Raw genomic sequence first — 22,816 nt, forward strand, 5'->3', positions numbered from 1 at the left:
TGTATTATTTTCCTGATTTTGTTTAGTTGTCTGAGTTCTTTTGTAGCTCACTGAGCTTCTTTAAGATGATTATTTGGAATTCCTTTTCAGACAGTTCATAGATCTCCATTTCATTAGGATGAGTTCATCATGCTTTATTTTGTTCCTTTGGTGGTGTTAAGTTTCCCTGATTATTCCTGATCCTTGTGGCCTTGAGTGGGTGTTTACCTATTTGAAGAAACAGGCACATATTCCTGGCTTTGGCAAGGAAAGCCTTTGGTCAGGCAGCACAACCAGAGATTCTGGTTAGGCCACCTGGCAGGCTCCAGAAGTGGGCTTGCTGCTGGAGTCCTTGGGTAGGCTGGTCTGGTGCCAGGGTCAGTGGATGGGCAAGCTTTCATCCTGGATCTACAGGGGAGAGCTTGAAGCCTGGGTCCAGGGGGCTAGCCTGGCATTGAGGCAGACCTGGAGGCTGGATCCACAGGAGGCTGGACTGTATGCTGAGCTGTGGTTACGTCCTGGAGACTAGAGCCACAGGGGCCAGCTTGGCATGTAATGGGCCTGGATTCTGGGTCTTCAGGGGCAGGCCTGGTGCCTGGGGCTGCAGAGAATGGCCTAGTGCTGGGGCAGGTCTGGAGCTTGGGTTGGTGGAGGCTGGCCTGGAGTCTGGAAAAATGGGGGATGTGTTGGTGCTCGGGTTTACTGGGGTGGGCCTGTTGCTGGGGTCCAAGGTAAAGTTGGGTGCTCATCTCACTCTCCTTCCTCCATGTGGAGGGGATTTCTCCCTGAACTACACTGTGTGAGCTTGGGGGAAGGGTGACATGGTTAATATGAAAATGTCCTTTCTAGCATCTGCAATGTACCTTTTCTTATTTCTGTACTCAACCCAGGTTCTCTGAACTCTCATCTGGATTCCATAGATTTCATGAAGGGGTTTTCATGCATGGATGGTTGTTTGAATTCACATTACTCTGAAGGGACAAGCACTAGAAACTCCTATTCAGCCATCAGTTCTCTATGTTAGCTGAATTTGTATTTAAAATCTCAGAACATTCAGAAAACACATTGCTCACTCATTTCAATGTACTGAGGTACAGATCTAAGAACACCTTGTATCCTTCACTGGTCTGCTAAGGGAAAATGGTAGCTGATTTTACAGGTTCATCTCTGTCCTATCCACTGCCAAAAGAATAATTCACTCTCTGGGCACAAATTTCACAAACCTTGGCTTGCCTGGCCCAGGACCCAGAAAACGTCTAACTTTTCAGAAAAGATGGTTATGCCTCCATGTCTTCCTTTCAATATCCTCTTTGTCTCCAATCAATATTAAGAAGATAAGGGTAAACTTTAGTACTGACCTTCACTTTCATCCAGGGAAGAAGTATAGAAAACTGTCCTTTCCCTCAGCAAGCGCTTCGAAATTGTGATTGGTTTGTGCCTTCTTGCTGTCACTCGAGGTGGAGGCACTGGGGGTGCAGTACTTTCCTCAGGTGGACCTGAATAAATCTGTAGAGGGGAAATATTTCCAGAAAACAATTAGAAAGATCAACTTTTTGTATCCCTAATGCTAACTACCAGTTGATGCCCATCAGCATTACACCTAAAGTCTGCCATAGCAATTCTAATATGACTAAAGGAATTGTGGGGATTTTCTTAATCACTCTAGCTACCAGCAAGTGTTTAGAGATCTCCTATCATGTTTGAGGTGCAGGACCTGGTACTTCTCAGTGTGGAGGAAAGAATGCAGACAAAAACTGCAACATCAGGAGAGCACCATTCTATTTATTAGATGGGATGCTGCCCAATACATGGATCATTGAATAAAACCAATTAAATCATTACTTTAAAAAACCTGCAACATCAGTCCTGGATTTTCCACTTACTGCCTGGGAAACTGTAAAAAAGTCACTACTTCCACCAACAAAACCCAGAAAAAGGTCATCTCACATCTCTGAGCCTTAGCTTCCTCATCTGTAAATTGGTGGGAACACCACCTATCACAGGGTGTGGTGAGTGAGAATCAAGTGAAAACGGTAGTCAAGGTACATTGTATGGGTAGGGGTGGTGTGTGAAGAATGATTAAAAACACCCAGATGCATTCAATATTTCTGAAAAGATACAACCCCCCAAAAAACACACCTGGTTACATTGTTTGCCCCAAGACAGGACTAATGAGTGGCTAAGGGAAGTATGGAGGAAACTTATTTTTCACCCTTATATCACTTTGATCTTTAAAAATTTCATACCATGTATGCATTACTTATTCAAAAAAGATAGGACAAACACAAAGTGCCTTGGAAGATGTAAAAAGTGCTGGATAAGTGAGGGAGGAGCTGTGATTAGAATTTGTATATAATGTCTCATATGCACTTAAGATCTTCTTGTCCCTGGGGAAAATGACCTTTTGGGAAGAGTGAAAATATTTTGGGAAGACACACATATGTGGTGATGGAGGAAGGGGACCAGTGTCCATTGCAATAATGAAATCAACCCCAATGATTAGTGCAAAGAGAAATGTCACAGCCCAACATTCTATCAGGCAAGAGTCAACATAGATTGCACAGTCACAAAACTTACATGAATGGGAACACAAGGCAAGCCTGTGTAAAAGCTGCACAATGATAGAGAACAAGGTAAGAAGAATCATAAGGCCATATATGTCTCAATGTCTCACGGTATACGGAAAAGAGAATATGACATAGTAGCAAGCAGATGAGCTTTGAGGTCATATACAATTTAGGTCATATTTCTGGTTCCACCACCATTAGTAATAATATTCTAAACAGCTACCATTTTGTGAGCATCTGCTTAGGCACTATAGTAGCTATTACAAATATTCCTTGCTATTTGTCAAACACACCAGGGACTTTGCACTGAGTGTTTTTTCTACCTGGAGTGCTCTTCCTCCAGATATCTATATAGCTTGCTCTCTTGATTCCAGTAGGATTAACGATCAAATATACCCCTCTCAGTGAGTCCTTCCAGGCAAATGTATCAGAACTTTGACATACTTCCCTCTACCAAGTGCTTCCCATCCCCCATCCCTATTTAACATTTTTTCTTATCACTTTCTAACATAGTATATTGTATTCAATACTTATTTAGTTTTTTGTTGTCTGTCTCTCCACTCGATTGTATACAATACTGAAGTATATCATTGTGTTCATGCTGTAACTCCAGCAACTAGAAGAGTGACTAGAATTGCTGGGCCAAAAAACAAACACATTTAAAATTCTGGTATAAAAGGCCAAATTATCCTCTGAAAAGACCATAACAGCTACTTTTTCCTCAAGCCAAAATATGGCAAAAGAAATTAGATTTACATCTTCAGCATGAAACAATTAAAAAACTAGAAAAAATGTAACAATGATTCTGAAGGCATTTGAAATCTGGCAATTAAGGACAGTGATCCATGAGAGACAGGAAAGATAAATGAGGTGAGGTGAGCCCCATGACTGTACCATGTTACAGCCTGGAAAGATTCTTTGGGCCATAATACAGGAAGAAAAACCCAGAGAAGCCCAGCAGTCTCCATTAGCTGAAGACACTGTGTTGCAAGTAGGAGGAGGGCAAGGAAGAGAGAGTTTTGAGGGCAGGGTACCAGAAAGAAGATAGCTGCACAGAGAGCTCTGAAGATTTGCAGGGGTACTATTTAAGAATTTAGCTGCGTAAAATCAATCAATGTGATAAACCATATTCACAAACTGAAGGAGAAAAACCATATGATCATCTCAAAAGATGCAGAAAAAGCTTTCAACAAAAATTCAACACCCATTTATGATAAAAACCCTCCAAAAAGTAGGCATAGAGGGAACTTACCTCAACATAATAAAGGCCACATATGACAAACCCACAGCCAACATCGTCCTCAATGGTGAAAAACAAATCATTTCTGCTAAGATCAAGAACAAGACAACATTGCCCACTCTCACCACTATTATTCAAAATAGTTTTGGAAGTTTTAGCCACAGCAATCAGAAAAGAAAAAGAAATAAAAGGAATCCAAATCGGAAAAGAAGACGTGAAGCCGTCACTGTTTGCAGATGACATGATACTATACATAGAGAATCCTAAAGATGCTACCAGAAACTACTGGAGCTAATCAATGAATTTGGTAAAGTAGTAGCATACAAAATTAATGCACAGAAATCTCTTGCATTCCTATACACTAAAGATGAAAAATCTGAAAGAGAAATTAAGGAAACACTCCCATTTACCATTGCAACAAAAACAATAAATTACCTAGGAATAAACCTACCTAAGGAGACAGAAGACCTGTATGAAGAAAACTATAAGACATTGATGAAATAAATTAAAGATGATACAAACAGATGGAGAGATACACCATGTTCTTAGACTGGAAGAATCAACATTGTGAAAATGACTATATTACCAAAAGCAATCTAGAGATTCAATGCAATCCCTATCAAAATACCAATGGCATTTTTTACAGAACTAGAACAAAAAAATTCACAATTTGTATGGAAACACAATAGCCAAAGCAATCTTCAGAAAGGAAAACAAAACTGGAGGAATCAGGCTCCCAGATTTCAGACTACACTACAAAGCTACAGTAATCAAGACAATATAGTACTGGCACAAAAACAGAAATATAGATCAATGGAAAAGGATAGAAATCCCAGAGGTAAACCCACGTACCTATGGTCACCTTATTTTTGATAAAGGGGGCAAGAATATACAATGGAGAAAAGACAGCCTCTTCAGTAAGTGGTACTGGGAAAACTGGACAGCTACATGTAGAAGAATGAAATTAAAACACTCCCTAACACCATACACAAAAATAAACTCAAAATGGGTTAAAGACCTAAATGTAAGGCCAGACACTATCAAACTCTTAGAGGAAAACATAGGCAGAACACTCTATGACATAAATCACAGCAAGATCCTTTTTGACCCACCTCCTAGGGAAATGGAAATAAAAACAAAAATAAGCAAATGGGACCTAATGAAACTTAAAAGCTTTTGCACAGCAAAGGAAACCATAAACAACACCAAAAGACAACCCTCATAATGGGAGAAAATATTTGCAAATGAAGCAACTGACAAAGGATCAATCTCCAAAATTTACAAACAGCTCATGCAGCTCAATATCAAAAACACAAACAACCCAATCCAAAAATGGGCAGAAGACCTAAACAGACATTTCTCCAAAGAAGATATACAGATTGCCAACAAACACATGAAATGATGCTCAACATCACTAATCATTAGAGAAATGCAAATCAAAACTACAATGAGGCATCACCTCTCACCAGTCAGAATGGCCATCATCAAAAAATCTATAAACAATAAATGCTGGAGAGGGTGTGGAGAAAAGGGAACCCTCCTGCACTGTTGGTGGGAATGTTAATTGATACAGCCACTATGGAGAACAGTATGGAGGTTCCTTAAAAAACTACAAATTGAACTACCATATGACCCAGCAATCCCACTACTGGGCATATACTGAGAAAACCATAATTCAAAAAGAGTCATGTACCACAATGTTCATTGCAGCTCTATTTACAATAACCAGGACATGGAAGCAACCTAAGTGTCCATCAACAGATGAATGGATAAAGAAGATGTGGCACATATATACAATAGAATATTACTCAGCCATAAAAAGAAATGAAATTGAGTTATTTGTAGTGAGGTGGATGGACCTAGAGTCTGTCATACAGAGTGAAGTAAGTCAGAAAGAGAAAAACAAATACCATATGCTAACATGTATATATGGAATCTAAAAAAAAAAAAAGTTCTGAAGAACCTAGGGGCAGGACAGGAATAAAGATTCAGATGTAGAGAATGGATTTGAGGACACGGGGAGGGGGAAGGGTAACCTGGGACGAAATGAGATAGTGGCATGGACCTATATACACTACCAAATGTAAAATAGATAGCTAGTGGGAAGCAGCTGCATAGGACAGGGTGATCAGCTCGGTGTTTTGTGACCACCTAGAGGGGTGGGATAGGGAGGGTGGGAGGGAGACAGAAGAGGGAGGAGATACGGTGATATATGTATATGTATAGCTGATTCACTTTGTTATACAGCAGAAACTAACACACCATTGTAAATCAATTATACTCCAATAAAGATGTTAAAAAAAAACCGAATTTAGCTGCCTACTAATCAATACCTATGTGTGATGCAAGAACCACGTGAAAGAATTAGAGGAAGCAATTACCTAAGATCACACAGTGGCTGGAAGAATTCCTGTCCTCACCAGCCACAGTGGATTATTAAATAATTCATAGGGCACTGAGTACAGTACACAGACAAATTTTGCCCCATTAATGAAGAAAAATTAACCCAAACTAAATTGTATTCATTTTCTGCCTAAAAAAGCCTAAGGGAAATACTTGATAGCATCAAGCTGTTCTTGGGTAATTTACCTGCACCCCAGAAACAAGCTCAAGAACATTATTTATAGCAATAAAAAATGGCCATCATATAAGAAGGTAAAATTAACAATGTCTTGCATCCAATAAAGAATTATCAGAAATTCATAGCCCTGTCTAATTTTGATGTATTTTATTTCTGTTTCTTGCTCAATTGCTCTGGCTAGGATTCCAGTACTGTGTTGAATAGGAGTGGTCACAATGAGCATCCTTATCTTGTTCCTGATCTTAGAGGGACAGTTGTCCACCTTTGTCCATCGAGTATGATGTTAGCTGTGGGCTTTTCCTATATGTTCTTGGTAATGTTCAAGTTTGTTCTTTCCATACCCAATTTGCTGACAGTGTTTATCATGAAAGGATGCTGAATTTTGGCAAATGAATTTTCTGCATATATTGAGATTTTTATTTTCCATTCTATTAATGTAGTGTATCACATTTTTTCATTTGCATATGTTGAACCATCCTTGCATCCCAGAAGTAAATTCCACTTGATTATGGTCTATGACTCTTTTAAAGTGCTGTTCAATTAAGTATGCTAGTATTTTGTGGAGAAGTTATGCTTCTATATTCATCAGGTATATTTGCCTGTGGCTTATAGTTTTCTTTCTTTCCTCCTCCTCCTCCTTTTTTCTTGTAGAGTCCTTATCTGGCTTTGGCATCAGGGTAATGTTGGCCTCATAAAATGAGTTTGGGAGTGTTCTTTTCCTTTCAAATTTTTTAATTGAGAATAATTGGCATTAATTCTTCTTTTAATGTTTGGTAGAATTCACCAATGAAACAATCTGGACCTGAGCTTTTCTTTTTTGGCAGACTTCTGAATACTGATTCAATCTCCTCACTCACTATTAGTCTGTTCAGATTTTCTATTTCTTCATAATTCAGTCTTGGTAGCTTGTATATTTCTAGGAATTTATCCATTTTTCTAGGTTTTCCAATTTGTTGACATATGATTATTCATAGTAGTCTCTTATTATCCTTTGTATTTCTGTCGTGTGTCTCTTTTCATTTCTGATTTTATACACTTGCATCTTCTCTCTTTATTTATTAGTCCAGCTAAAGGTTTTCAGTTTTACTTATCTTTTAAAAAACTCAACTTAGTTTCATTCATCTTTCTATGGTTTACCTGGTCTCTATTTCACTTATTTCTGCTCTGATCTTTTTTATGTCCTTCCTTCTGCAAACGTTGGGCTGAGTTTGTTCTTTTTCCAGTTTCTTGAGGTATTAAATTAGAACGTTTATTTGTGATCTTTCTTTTGTCTAATGTAAATGTTATCACTGTAAAATTCCCCTCTTAGAACTGCCTTTTCTGCATCCATAAGTTTTGATTGGTTGTTTTTCTATTGTCATGTCTTTCAAGATAGTTTTTGACCTCCCTTTTGATTTCTTGCCTGACCCATTGGTTGTTCAGAAGTGTGTTGTTTCCCATATATTTGTAAATTTTCCAGTTTACTTCCTGTAATTAATTTCTAGTTTCATACCATTGTGATCAGAAAAATACTTGGTACGATTTCAAGCTTCTTACATTTGCTTACATTTATTTTATGACCTAACTTATTATCGATCCTAGAGAACATTCCATGTGCACTTAAGAAGAATGAGTTTATATTAGAGTTACATAATTAACACACCACCATATTGCAGTATTAAAGTATTCTGAATTTCACTATATACTTACCTCTACCAGTAGGTTTTATATTTTTATATATTTTTGCATTACTAGTGTCCTTTCATTTCAGCTTGAACAACTCCTTTCAGTATTCTTGAAAGGCAGGTCTAGTGTTGATAAACTCCCTCAGCTTTTGTTTGTTTGGTAAAGTCTTTATCTCTCCTTCATTTCTGAAAGATGACTTTGCTGTGTAAAATATTCATGGTTGGAAAGTTTTTTTTTTCTTTCAGCATTTTGCATATATCATCCAACTCTTTCCTGACCTGCAAGGTGTCTGCTGAGGAATCTGCTGATAGCCTTATAATGGTTCCTTCATATGTGAGGTTTTTTTTTTCCTTCTGGCTGCTTTTAAAATTCTCTGTCTTTGATTTTAGACTGTTTCATCATAATGTGTCTTGGAGAAGACTGTTTTGGGTTGACATTTTGAGACAGTTAGCTTCATAAGTGTATCCCTAGATTTAAGAAGTTCTCAGCCATTATTTCTTTAAATAAGCTTTCTCCCATTCTTCTCCTTCTCGGACTTCTGGGACTCCAATAATGCATAGATTCTTTCTTTTAATGGACCCCATAATTCACATAGACTCTCTCCACTCTTTTTCATTCTCTTTTCTTTTTGCTCCTCTGAATGGATGGTCTCAAATGACTCTTCTAATTCACTGATTCTTTCTTCTATTTGGTAGAGTGTGATATTGAAGCTCTCTATTGAATTCTTCAGTCTAGTCATTGATTTTTGAACTCTAGGATTTCTTGTTGGTTTTTTTAATGGTTTCTGTTCATTTGTTGAACTTCTAATTTTGTTCATGCATTGCTTTCCTAATTTCGTTTACTTGTTTATCTTGTTTTCTTATAGACCATTTAATTTCTTTTTTTTAATGAAAGTATAATTGATTTACAATATTATATTATTTTCGGGTATACAACATAGTGATTCAATATTTTTACATATTATACTCCATTCAAAGTTATTATAAAATATTGGCTATATTCCGTGTGCTATACAATATATTCTTGTAGCTTATTTATTTTATATATAGTATACACACATGCCTCTTAATCACCTACCGCTATATTGCTCCTCCTCGTTTCCCTCACCCCACTGATAACCATTAGTTTGTTCTCTATATCTGTGAGTGTTTCTGTTTTGTTATATTTTATTCAATTGTTTTATTTTTTAGATTCCCCATATAAGTGATAACATACACCATTTGTCTTTGTCTGACTTATTTCACTTAGCATAATACCCTCTAAATCTATCCATGTTGTTGCAAATGGAAAAATTTCAGTCTTTTTATGGCTAATAGTCCATTGTGTGTATATATATATATACAGCCACTTTATTCATTCATTTATTGATGGACACTTAGGTTGCTTCCATATCTTGGTTATTGTAAATAATGCTGTGAAGAACATTGGGGTGCATGTACCTTTTCAAATTAATGTCTTCATTTTCTTCAGATATATACCCAGGAGTGGAATTGCTGGATCATATTGTAGTCCTATTTTTAGTTTTATAAGAAACATCCATACTGCCTTCTATATTGGCTGCACCAGTTTACATTCCCACCAACAATGTACTAGGTTTCCCTTTTCTCCACATTCTCATTCTGAGATTCTGGGGGGGGCCATATGGTGGTGCCCAGAAGGAGACTTACTGCTTGAGTTCTTGGGCAGGCAGGTCTGGCACCTTGGTCAGCAGGCAGGCAGGCATGGTGTTTGGATCCAAGGGTATGGACGTGGGGCTTGGATTCACTGAGGTAGGCCTGACACTTGAGTCTGCAGTGATGGGCCTGTGATCTGGGTTCATGTGGATGAATCTGGATCTGGGTCCATGGGGGCTGACTAGGCTCAGGGGAACACTGGGGTGGCCCTACCATCTGGGTCCACGGGGACTATTCTGGTGCCAGATGGGCCAGGAGGCTGATTTCATAGGGACTGGACTAAAACCTAGGGTGATGGGGGCTGGTCTGCCCTTTGGGCAAACCTGGAGCCTAGCGCCATAGAAGATGGACTGTAATCTGGGGTCTCAAGGGTCAGCCTGGAGATTAAGTCTATGGAGGTCAGCCTGTTGCTAGTTCAGGCCAGGAGTCAGGTCCTCTGGGAGCCAGACTATAAGCTGAGGCCACAGGTGCTTGCCTGGCACTGAGGTGGGCCAGAAGCCTGGGTTGACAGGAGCCTGCCTGGACCCTGAGCCATAGGGGCAATCCTGGCATTGAGTTAGGCTGGGAGCCTTGGTCTATGTGAGCTGGTCTAGAGGCTAGGTCTATGGGGGCTGACCCATTCTGGAATGGACCAGGAAACTGCATTCATAGGAACTCACCAGTAGCCTGGTGACATGAGAGCTGGCTGACAATGGGGTAGGCCAGGAGCCTGGGTTTGTGGGAGCCCACTTGTTGCCTCATGCCTCGGGAGCTGCCTGGGGTTATAGGTGCTCGGTGATGTTGGGTGTTTTGGGAGTTTGGGTTTGCAGGAAGCTGCTGGGAGCCTGGTGCTACAGGAGCTGTCTAAGACTGTGGGAACTGTCTGGGGCCACAGAAGCTGGTGGATAACTGGGTGGGCTAGGGGCCTGGGTTTGCAGGAGCCCACTGGGAGCCTGGGGCCATGGGAGACACCTAAGTCTGCAGTAGTAGGTCTGATGCTGGGGCCAGCCAGTACTGGGGTTAACAGTGAAATCAGATGCTCACTTCACTCTCCTCTCCCAAGAGGAGTGTGTCTCTCCACAATGGGCTGCTGGAGCTTGGGAGAGGGGTGAAAGACAGGTGACTCTATCTTTCTTCCTCATTGTTTTTCTTATTTCTGTGATTCACCAGGTATTATAATCCCTCACCTGGATTCCTTAGCTATTGTGAAGATATTTTTGTGTGCAGATAGTTGTTCAAATTGTTATTTTGCAAAGGAGAGCCGTGCTAGAAATTCCTACACTGACATCTTGTTGATGTTATTCCACAATCCCCCAGCCTCCACTTCTTTGTATCCCATTTGCTGTTCAACCTGGTCTCTGTCCACACTGCTCCTCTGTAACCATTTTCGTAACAATCACCACTAATCTCCTAATTCCCAAATCTTATGGGCACGTTTCAATCCTTACTTTTACTTTGCTGCAGCACTTGATACAAGCTGACATTCCTGATCTAAGAATGCTTTATTGTTTACCTTTCTTTTTTTTTTTAGGAAGAACTGAGTGATTTTATTTTTAAATACTTGTCATTTGGAAAAAATACAGGAATAATAAAATTTTCGAGCTAATGTTCATGCTGTGTCTAAATCATATCTGAATAAAATGATGTGTTAAATTGTGTTAGTTAGTTCTCCCTTCTCCCAGGTGAGAAGGGAGAACTAACTGGGTGATTTTATTTTTATTTATTTATTTTTTAACATCTTTATTGGAGTATAATTGCTTTACAAGGGTGTGTTAATTTCTGCTGTATAACAAAGTGAATCAGCTACACATATACATACATCCCCACATCTCCTCCCTCTTGTGTCTCCCTCCTACCCTCCCTATCCCACCCCTCTAGGTGGTCATAAGGCACCGAGCTGATCTCCCTGTGCTATGCGGCTGGTTCCCACTAGCTATCTATTTTACATTTGGTAGTGTATATATGTCCATGCCACTCTCTCACTTCGTCCCAGCTTCCCCTTCCCCTTCCCTGTGTCCTCAAGTCCATTCTTTATGTCTGTGTCTTTATTCCTGTACTGCCCCTAGGTCCTTCAGAACCTTTTTTTTTCTTTTTTTTAGATTCCATATATATGTGTTAGCATATGGTATTTGTTTTTCTCTTTCTGGCTTACTTCACTCTGTATGACAGTCTGTAGTTTCATCCACCTTGCTACAAATAACTCAATTCATTTCTTTTTATGGCTGAGTAATATTCCATTGTATATATGTACCACATCTTCTTTATCCTTGTTTACCTTTCTGAATAACTATATTTCTACATCTCTGAACACTGCCCAGTCTCTTTTACTGGCTATTCCTAAATGCTGATCTTCCCCAGTATTGTATTCTCAGTCCTCTAATGATCTCACTAATCTAGACTCATTCTCTCTCTCAACAATTTCATGTACTCTCATGGCATACACTATCAGTTTTCTCTAATAGTTTCTATACCAATATATATAATTGCCTACTCAATACTGCCATCTGGATATCCCAGAGGTATCTCAACCTCAACATTTCTAAAATTAAACATATTTAACTCTTTTCTTGTAACGGTTTATTTCTTAAAATAATGCTAATGTCCAAGCCAGAAATCTGGGCATTATTACCCTAGCATCCTCCTTCTCTCTCACATCCCATATCCATTAAGTCAATAAGATCCATCAATTATACTTCCTTAATATCTCTCTAATTTGTCCTCTCTGTTCCCTGCCACTGCCTCAGTTCAAAGTCTCATTATGTCTCTCTAATATTACTACAGTGGTCTTCTAACTGTTCTCTGTGCCTCATGTCACTCTTTTTTTTAACCTGTCTACCAAAGTATCAATAACTAAACTCAAAATATAATTGTCTTACTCCTCTGCTTATAATATTTTAGTGACTCCACAATATTGTTGAGACAAAGTCCAAACTCTGTAGTTAGTACACAAGGTGCTCTATAATCTGGCCACTGCCTACACTCTCCAGTCTCATCTTCCATTTATTCCTACCTTCACCCTATACTACGGTATCCATTTGCCCTTCTTCCTTTTAATAATAGAACTCACTGAGTTTTAGCTGAATACCCATCCCTACATTTCCCAGCTTCCCTTATAGCTAGGTAAGGCCATGCACTTTAGTTTTAAACAATAAAATATAAGTGGAAGTGATGTATGTAAACTTCTGGATCATGTTTTTATAAAGAAATTGTCTGCATTCCATTGTCTCTTTTCCCCTTCTCTTTGATGAAGACCAATGGAACAGGTATGTAGGGCCCAAACATTAAGGCCAAGTGGTAAGGACAGCAGAGCTACTCCACCGATTTTCGACTGTTCACCTCTGGACTTTTATATGAAAGCAAAATGAACTTCTCTCTTATTTAAGCCACTGAATTTGCTGTGCTCTTTGTTACAGGAAGTTAGTCTGTACCTTAATTAATTCATTCCCTTTTAACTTTGGGGTCTCAACTCATTCATTAACACTGTGTGAAGCCTTAGCTGACTCCCATGACAGAGATATGTTCCACTTCCATTTGCTCCCATAGCATCTGATGTACATCTTCATCACAGTAGTTATTACACTGTACCCTGAGTGTTAGTTGCTCCAAATTCCCTGCCAGTAACATGAGCTTCCTGCCACTAGAGATTTTTGTCTCATTCATATCTACAAGCTAGGCCCTTACTAGGACACCAGGCAAGAGGAAGCAGCTCAATGATATTTTTTAGAATGAATGGATGGATCTTGGCTGCCAGGCCCTTCAAGGCCTATTAAACAATAGAGACTTTTCTCACTTGCTTCTTCTCCAACTGGAATTGGGGAAATAGAGTATAAAATAGAGATTAAAGAGCTAGCTTTGAGTCAGAATCAGCTGTGTAGAGGCTTTGCCACTTACTACCTATGCAACCTTGGGCAAAGTACTTAAAGTATATGAGCCTCAAACTTGAGGCTCAGTTTGCATTTTGCAAACCTCAGTTGCAAAATAGTGATAATAATACCATCTACCTCACAGGGTTGTTGTGATGATTGAATGAGACGACGTATGTAAAGAGCCTAGTCTGGAACATATTAAGCATTCTATAAATGGTAACTATTGCAGCCCTAAAAAGGACTTAAACTCACATTTCCTTGGAGAGAAGCAGGGAGAGAGGGAGGGAGAGGCGAGATGGAAGGAGAAGGAATTGGGGGACAGAGGGAGGTTGAGATTAAAGCAATAAGGGATGAAGTGGTTATGTGCTATGCAAATCAAAAGTTGTGGACGTGATAGCTCTTCAAGGTCTCTGCCAGATTAAATTATTTTATTTCTCTTCTCTAGTTACACCAATTATTTGCTTCTCATCGACAAACTCCTTCCTTGCAGCCTGCTCATCTTCAAGGAGCTACCCAGGCCCCAAGAAGGATAAGGGGTCACTAACTTTGGGGGTTTGTAATGAGAGCTACCAAATGCACCTGAACAGGGTACCATCTCTACAGGCTCTGTCTCCTCCAGGTAGACTGAGACATTGGTTGAGAACATTTTGAGGCCAGTTCTGCCGATGTGCCCATAGGCAGTGTTCAGAGAAGATGCTCAGTAGGCTTAAAACCACAGTTTCTCTAAATGAGAAAAGACTAGAAAAACAGAGGGGATACTTCCTGTTGTGTGTCTTTCTAAAATTAAAACATGGCCTGGATAACCCTACAGTCAAAATGGGTTGCAACATCCTCCCCAAAGCTGGCCTACAGATGTAAACCTTGGAGCCAAGATTTAATGTGAAAATACTGGCAATTACTATAGTAGGAAGAATACACTTACCTCCCTCTCTGTTCTGTGGGCCCTCCAAATGCCCCACATCAGATCTGTTTTTAACCTATGTATTACTGCTATTCCCTTCGGGAAAAGAAATGGAGTAAATATGTCCTCCTTGCTCATTCAACCTTAGCCACTTTGGCCTCTTTGCTGTTCAACATGCCAAGCACACTTCTGCCTCATGATCTTTGCACTCATTGTTTACTATTCTTGGAATTGCTCTTCCCCAAGATATCCACCATGGCTAATACCCTTACTTTATTCAGTTTTCTGCCTAAGTATCATATTAACACCACCTTCTATAAGATATCCATCCCTTACCTTGTTTTTTCTGCAGAGCACTTATCAGCACCTGACAAATATATTGACTTGTCTATCATTTGTCCCTCCCCGATAGAATATAAGATCCATGAAATAAGGCCTTTGTTTTATTTACAAGTGTATCCCCAGTGCCTAGAACTTTGCCTGGTATGTGATAAGAATTTAGTATTTATGAAACTTAATTTGTATCATCAATTCTTTGAAAAGAGGACTACAAACTAAGATATAACTAGTGGCTTGGGAATGAAAACCTGGCAAAATATCTATAGTTTCTCTTAAGAGAGGAAGAATAGATGATGGGCCCAAGATCTCTGGACTTAATTTTGACAACCTAATTTTAATGAGGGGGAAACTTTTAGAGATGAAAAAGTGTTAAGAGAGGCCCAAGAAAATAAACTCTGTCTGTTTTACTTAATTTTCTTTTGACTTCTTGAGTATCCATGAAAAGCATGTTCTGAGAAATGAATAGCTATATACCCTCTGAATATAGAAGAAATAAATCCTAAAGGAATAGGACAGTCATAATGTGTGGGGCTTTCTTATAGGGGTAGATGGAGCCAAATACCAGGTGGCACAGGATACAAAACTAGCTCCTCTGTATCTCATGCAATCATTGTAAAGGGGAAGTGATAGCAGTAGCAGGAGAAGGCATAAGTGGCAGGGCTATGGTATGAACTCAGATTTGTCTGATTTCAAGATTAACACTCTTTCCACTATATAACATAGAAGGAAACATTTTAAGTTTAAAAAGTAATTCCTTGGGTGGAAACAGTATCAAGCCAAACTTATTTTCCCACTTTCCAAAACTCAGAAAGAGGGCAGACTGATTTGGCTTTCTGTAGATTGGTTAAGAACACGTAGAATTTTGTGGTCTTTGATAGTGACTTCAGGAAAAATCACAGAGGGTAGCCAGTGCAGAGTCTGAGGGCAAACCAATGATATTTTTTTCTGGGAACATGGTTAGCCCTGAGTGGATATTAGCTGAGTTGAATTCTAAAGGCCTGGGCTAAGAGAACTCAATATCCAAGGGATACTATTTCACTCGTTGGGTCTTGGCTATTGTCTGGGGTGGTCAGGAGTCCAACTCCTGGAAATCCTTCTTCTGAAGGTTCCTGAGGACTAAAGCTGGATGACAACATTTGTTGTGCTTTGAGGCACAGACAGGAGAAGTATCACCTTCACTGGGAAGGCGGTTCATGAAACTCTTTCCTGAGTTTGATCATATATTAACCCCCTCCCGGTTTCTTCTGTCAAGTCTTTAGGCGTGAAAAATAGAAGAAATTTAAGACAACACAATCATTTTTCAATTGCCAAAAGCCATGAGATCCACAGTCATCCAAACTCTTGGAAATTTTGGCAGAACTGAGTAACCATCCAGATTCTCCCCAGATGCCTCTTCAAGGCTGCAAATATCAGATTGTACAAAAAGCATCTCACCTTTCTATAAATCAAAGATATAAGACTTGGCCCCGATGAATCTCAGCTTTCCACTGAGTCTCCATTTACACTCTGGCTGAGTCTGTGTTGCACTTTCTGAGGCCTGGTTATATCAGAAAAACTATTCTCTGAACTTCATTAGAAACAAAGGTGGTGATGGGGTCAAAAATAATCTCTTAGCATTTGGCAGAGACCACTTTAAACATCAAGTGTGTCACCAAGTTATCTTAGAGTACGCACAGAACTTTGAAAATGTCATGTCTGTTGTTACTAAGAGCCAACATTTTTTTAAAGAGGGCTGTCACCAGGCCTGTCTTTGGTCTCTGCAACACGTAGACTTTAAGGTTCTTCTACAGGACATATTCTAGAATCCTGTCTAGTCCTACACATACAGTATATAAGGAAAAACTGATGTCCAAAGAGAGGAAGAGATTTGCCCAAGGCTCCAAAGCTAGTAGGTGGTAGAACTTAGACTAGAACCCAAGAATTCTAACCCCCAATCTGGTGCCCTATCCCCTTAAAACACAGTACCTCTTATATGAAACTCTTTTATACTCCCACTGATTATATCTAATATGTCTATAATCCATGCTCTGTCAGTCCATTCCTCTGGCCAGTTGCCTTGGGAGGAGGATACTGAGGAAAGAATGAAGTCAGATCCTGCTAAGGACACCTCCATCCGCTTGGCATGGATTTATGCTTTCTACTAAGAGTGGAAGGACAGGTTTCAAGTGGAGTTTTACTTTTATACCTATTTAGGACACTTTAAGGCTGGAGAAGTGAAGAGTTCTACATCATCTAACAACCATGAATTAACAATGATCTAAGGACTTCTAGAAAACACCACATTGACTACAAAGACTTAATATATACCAGGGATTATGGAAGAATGTCACCACTAAGATAAAGTTAATCTCCTGTCAATATAATAAAGGGGTGGGAAGGCATTAGAATTTGGTGGGCAATACTATGTACAAAGTACTTGATATATTTATCTCGTTGAATGCTCCCAACAACTGAGGTAAGCCTAATTATTAGCCCCATTTTTAAAATGAAGGAAACAAGGCTCAGGGAGGTAGACTGGCTTGTTGAAGACTACTGGGCTAGCAAAGGACGGAGGTGGGATTCAACCTGAGGGTCATCTGCTTCCAAAGCTATTTTTCCATTCTTTCTATAATATTCTCACCTGTAGGGATACTTGGAAAACCTACAGAGGTGGCCTAGGCATTTTCAGGGTTATTTTTAAAAGTCTTAATCCAAAAAAGTAGCAGTGACTCAGCCATCAGTCCCAAAATCTCAGAGCAAAGAAAAAGTTCACCCAATCTCAATGCTCCTCCACTGATTCCTGGTTCCCAAAATCCCTATAGGCAGTATCACCAGACTGAGGAACTCAGTCTACTTCAAAGTACACATACCTGACCCACTAGCACAGTGGCCCCAGTCTTAACTGTATTATCCAGACTCTGATGTTCAAAGCTGAGACTCAGAACACCCAAACGAGAATAGCAAAGGCAAAAGTATACGGTATGAGAAAATCATTGGCCATTGAGGGGAACGGGCTATATGATTTTGGGAAGCTTTTAAAATTCTCAAAAAACTCTGATTCTATATTCATTCTCTCATTCTCATTCTCTCTCTCTCAAGCAAATCAGAAGTCTCCAAAAATACAATAAAACAGGTATTTGACTTCGATATCCATAACAAATCTAATCTCTCTAGACCTCAGTTACCTCTAAGTAAAATGAGGAAATACCTCATAAAAGTTATGAGGACTCAAAGAGATGTTGAACGTCAAACATTTAGCACAGTCTGTGGCACATAGCAAGCTCTAGATAAATTGTTCATTTATCTAACTATTGTTAGATAAACTATTGTTCATTGTATTGTAATTTTTGTTTCAGTGCCAGCTGGAAAGAGGAAAAGGACGGGAGAGGGTATTCCCGCCTTTTGCTGAGTCTTGAGAATAATTCTTAGGTTGACAAGCATCAAAAGGGTGACTCATGGGGAATGTTTCAGCTCTCTGAACATTGAGGGGTAAACCCCAGATCACAGCTGTATCCTACACTTATCACACTATCTCATCAGGCTTGGACATGCTTATTCACTTCAAACAGGTCCTGACCTCACTTCAAAATGAAGAGAACTAGTCTTTCGGGAAATGTGTGAAGATCTTCTTGATTTAGCTACAATTGAAAACTTAAAGCTTAAATCTATGTTTTCAAAGATTCACGATGACTAATGAACATATCTGAAGTTTCTCAATCTGATAATTCTCTGCACAAAGACATTTGTCTTCAGGTTACACTTTGCTTTTAATATTCATTACTTAAAGATACTTTTTTCTGAAGATTCATTTGAAATGCTTGTCAAATCCCCAGTTAACTGCATATTATACTCTGAAAGTATCCTCACATGTACAGGCTAATACAAATATTATTTTTAATAACTTTTAGCTTAACTCTATCATTTCAGAATTTAAAGGCAATGACGTATAAACCTGGCTTAATTAGATTCTCTCTCTCCGTGTGTGTGTGTGAGCATGTGTGTGTGTACCTATATGTATATATGTAGATAGATACATAGAGATATATTTTTAAATATACAAAATATAAATCTGTTAAGTATAAATCTATATTTATATTTACTTATATTTTAAAATATCTATCATCTACCTATTCTATCTATCTATCTATCTACCTACCTACCTATCATTCCAGAAAGCAGAGGTAGAGGGAAACATTTATCTATTCCTTTGCTGCCCTCTGGTGGCAGTCCAAAATTCACAGAAGCCACATTTCAGAGAAAACAGGAGGCATAGACCAGGACTAGAAGTTTCTGTTTCCTCTGGGTTGCTAAACTAGGTGTCTGAAAAATACATAAATCAGAGTTGTTCCTTAAAAGGGACTCTTTTTTGCCTCCCCAAATCCATTACACTGCTACAATGTAATGGACAAGATCCAGTACATTGTTTTTCCTGGACAAGATCCCATTTGGATATTTGGGAACATAGGCAGCATTTTGAGTTCCCACAAACTCTGCATTGAGAACAACCTAGCTTTCTCTGGCCAATTTACAGGAATAACTTTCCTTAACCATCTACATCTTCAACAAAGACTGCATCATTTAGTTCCCTCAACCATGGTTTCCAACCATACATCTTTAAAGATAAGAATAAAATCCCTTTTCACATACATTGATAATAGATTTTCCAATTATTATGAAAATAATTATTCACCCAGCAAACTGTACTTAAGGCAGTAAAGCAAGATCCTGTAGGATTCAAAAGCAGCTTACCACCCAGTAGAAGGGAAAGACTGTCAATAATGAAGGAACTCAGGAGAGGTTAGAAGAGCTAGGTCAACATCAGTGATGCAAAGACAAGTACAACTTGCTGTTGTCTTTAACATCTCACATAAAACAGGTCCCCATTCCCTGAGGTGCAGACTTAACCCAACAGACCTAGATTTAAGTGTCAGCTTGGTCGCTTACCACATTCTGTGCCTGTTTCCTAATCCAAAAAAAATGGAAACAATAATATCCATCATTCACAGAGTTAGAATAATGACTGAATGAGATAAAAGTACATTGCCCCATACTGGCACATAGCCTGATTCCATGTTCCCTGAATACAGATCTAAATTTAAGAGGCAGACCTGCTTTTTTCTAGCCCCAATACAATGATCTCAGCAGTAATAAAGGAGGGAAATGGCCAATGCCAGATTGTATAACTAAGAAGATGAGTTTGCAAAGCACAAGTGAGACAAGAACTGTGGGGATAGGTTGGTGGTGGCGGACGAAAGTTCCAAAGAGAAGATGAGTGGGAATGGAGTTAGAGAAATGCAAATTTGTTACCATTACTGAAGTATGCACAAAAGGACTTTATGTAAAATGAAAAGCCTTGACCAGAAGGTCTTCAGGGTCCCTTTATAGTCCTAATATTCAAATGGATCTATCCCACATTTTGTCCCCTTAACTTTAAAATAAAGCACTGTCCTTAAAACAAAATTGCTAAGAACTGCCTTCAGACCTGTTCTCTTTCCTCCCCTGTAATTCACCACAGTTCTCCAAAACAAAATGTTCAGAAAACAGAAGTCAACTTTCCTCTGTCAGTCCAAATGGCCTCTGTGTCTCAAGGCAGCAGCTTAGGTTCAGGCACCCTGGATAGATACTGCTCGGTGAGACGGAAAGAGAGAGAACTTAAGAATCATTGACACTGTCTAGGGATCAGTGTATAGGTAGATCTTCTTGTTTCATAATTTACCTACGTACCAACTTAGAAAATAAATAATTTAGAAATGATGATTCAAATTGTTTTAGAATACTCTTTTTGAAAGACTTAGGAATGGACTCCTTTAAGTATCAATACTTCTGATGCACTTAAATTTTATTTACAGACCCTGGACGTTCTTAAAAAGAGAGGCCAAAGGAAGAGAATGACAGAAACTCAAAATCAATCTGTTTAAGCCCTTTTCTACTAAAGAAAAAGTGTAAATGGAAAAAAACTCACATTACTGAAATTATAATATATGTCAACTGAAAAATCATATCCCATCAACTGAACAACTTGGCAGGAACATATAATCCCTGATATTTGTAAAGCAGCATCAGTTCTCATATATATTATCTCTTTTAATCCCCACAACCATCCTATGAGGTTACACCTACATAAGGTCCAGAATTTCTGGAACAATCTCATCCACATTTCATTTTGCTCTTTTTCAAAACACACAATTTGATAAATGTATAATAAATTGGTACTTCTTTTTATATCTCCATCTAAGATGTTTCATATGAATAAATTAATAAATCAGAAAAGATCCTTGGTTACCATGTCTTTGGAAAACATGATCAGAGTACATCTCTAGTATCATACAGAGGTCAGGACTTCAATCACTTAACACATATTTATAGGTTACAAGGGTATAACAACTTCACTCAAAAGCTGACCACAGGTTAGCAGAAGTAACCTCCTATTGGATCAGAGGAATAACATATAACTAGCACTTTAATTGCTCTTCAAATTACCCAACAGAATACACTATTGATATCCTGGCCAAAATCACACTTTTATGAACTCAGTAGGGATTGAGGTCATTCATTGAGAAATGGATTTTTTGATAAAATTGAAGTTGGAAGTTCCCCTAAAAGCTGTAAAGAATAACAACAAAGACACTTTTTGGGTTTTTGGGGGCATGAGCCAAACTTCTCCTTACATGGCTCTGAAATAAGCCTTTCTCTGCTCCAAACTCAGATGTTTAAGTATTGTTTGGCTGAGGCTGTGGTCACAGTGGGTGCCGCCACCCCATCCAGGACATGCTTCCAGGACCCTCCTTGGGGCAAGGTGGCATACTGCACTCCTGGCAGCTCCCTCCATGGCACCCCCACCTCCCTCCCCAAGTGATTAAGGGCCAAGCAGCCCAGCCCTGCTGCCGGGCTTGGAGTCTGGGTCCCTGAAGAGCTGGAACACCTGGCTCAGCGTCATTTCCCTCAACCATTACTGAGATGCATCAGAGCCTGAGGGGAGAGCAGTGCAACTCCCGACCCTGCCCACAACCACACCTCTGCCATACTTGGGAGGGAAATCACAAGCTGAAACCCCATTGGCCCCTGGGGCTGCCCGCCAGTTTTAAGAGGAAGCAGTCAAGGTGGCGGAATAGGCAGACCTGGCATTCACTTTTCCCCACAAGTACATAAAGAATACATCTGCAGGCTTCCCTGGTGGTGCAGTGCTTGAGAGTCCACCTGCCAATGCAGGGGACACGGGTTCATGCCCCGGTGCACGAAGATCCCACATGCCGCGGAGCGGCTGGGCCCGTGAGCCATGGCTGCTGGGCCTGCACATCCAGAGCCTGTGCTCCACAATGGGAGAGGCCACAACAGTGAGAGGCCCACATACCACAAAAAAAAAAAGAAAAATAAGAATACATCTGCAAGTGGAACAATTTGCACAGAGCGCCTACTGAACACTAGTAGAGGACCCTGAACACCTAAAATGACAAGAAATGATCCCCACATAACCAGTTTTGTTTTTATTGTTTGTTTTGGTTTGGGGATATTTTTGTTTGGTTGGATGTTTTCTTCCTTTTTGTTTTCTTTGTAATTTTTGTTTGTTTTTGCTTGTTCAGTTTTGTTTTTATTGTTTGTCTTGGTGTTTGTCTATCTGTTTTCTTTTCCTTTTATTTGTTTTTGTTTTGTTGTCATTTTTGTGTGTTTATTTTTTGCTTTCTTTGCTTTTTTTGTTGTTTTAGTTTTGTTTTTTGTTTTTTTTGGTTTTTGTTAGTTTTGCTTTTATTGTATGTTTTGGTTTTGAGGTTTTTTTGTTTGGTTGTTTTCTCCATTTTTATTTTCTTTGGGTAGTTTTGTTTATGTTATTGTTTTTATTGTTTGTCTTGGTTTCTCTTTCTCTGTTTGTTTCCTTTTCCTTTTTTTTTTTTTCGTTGGCTGCACAGCACACCTTGCAGAGTCTTGGCTCCTCGGCCGGGGGTCAAACCTGAGCCCCTGTAGTGGAAGTGCTGAGTCCTGGCGGCTGGACGACCAGAAAATTCCCAGCCCCAGGGAATATTAACCGATAAGAGTTCTCCCAGAGGTCCCC

At 39.4% G+C, this 22,816-nt stretch overlaps 1 protein-coding gene across 1 annotated transcript in view; it reads right to left on the reverse strand.

Moving 5' to 3' along the window:
* The window catches only part of OPHN1 (oligophrenin 1), a 606,300-nt gene that overhangs the window by 35,938 nt on the left and 547,546 nt on the right, over positions 1-22,816 (reverse strand). The window contains exon 20 of the mRNA XM_029240840.1: positions 1,338-1,485. Within this exon, the coding sequence (XP_029096673.1) occupies positions 1,338-1,485 (148 nt within the window). The remainder of the gene's footprint in view (positions 1-1,337; positions 1,486-22,816) is intronic.

The sequence above is a fragment of the Monodon monoceros genome, unplaced genomic scaffold, assembly GCF_005190385.1.
Source record: "Monodon monoceros isolate NGI ecotype Baffin Bay Population unplaced genomic scaffold, NGI_Narwhal_1 Super_Scaffold_22, whole genome shotgun sequence".
Taxonomy (NCBI): Eukaryota; Metazoa; Chordata; class Mammalia; order Artiodactyla; family Monodontidae; genus Monodon; species Monodon monoceros.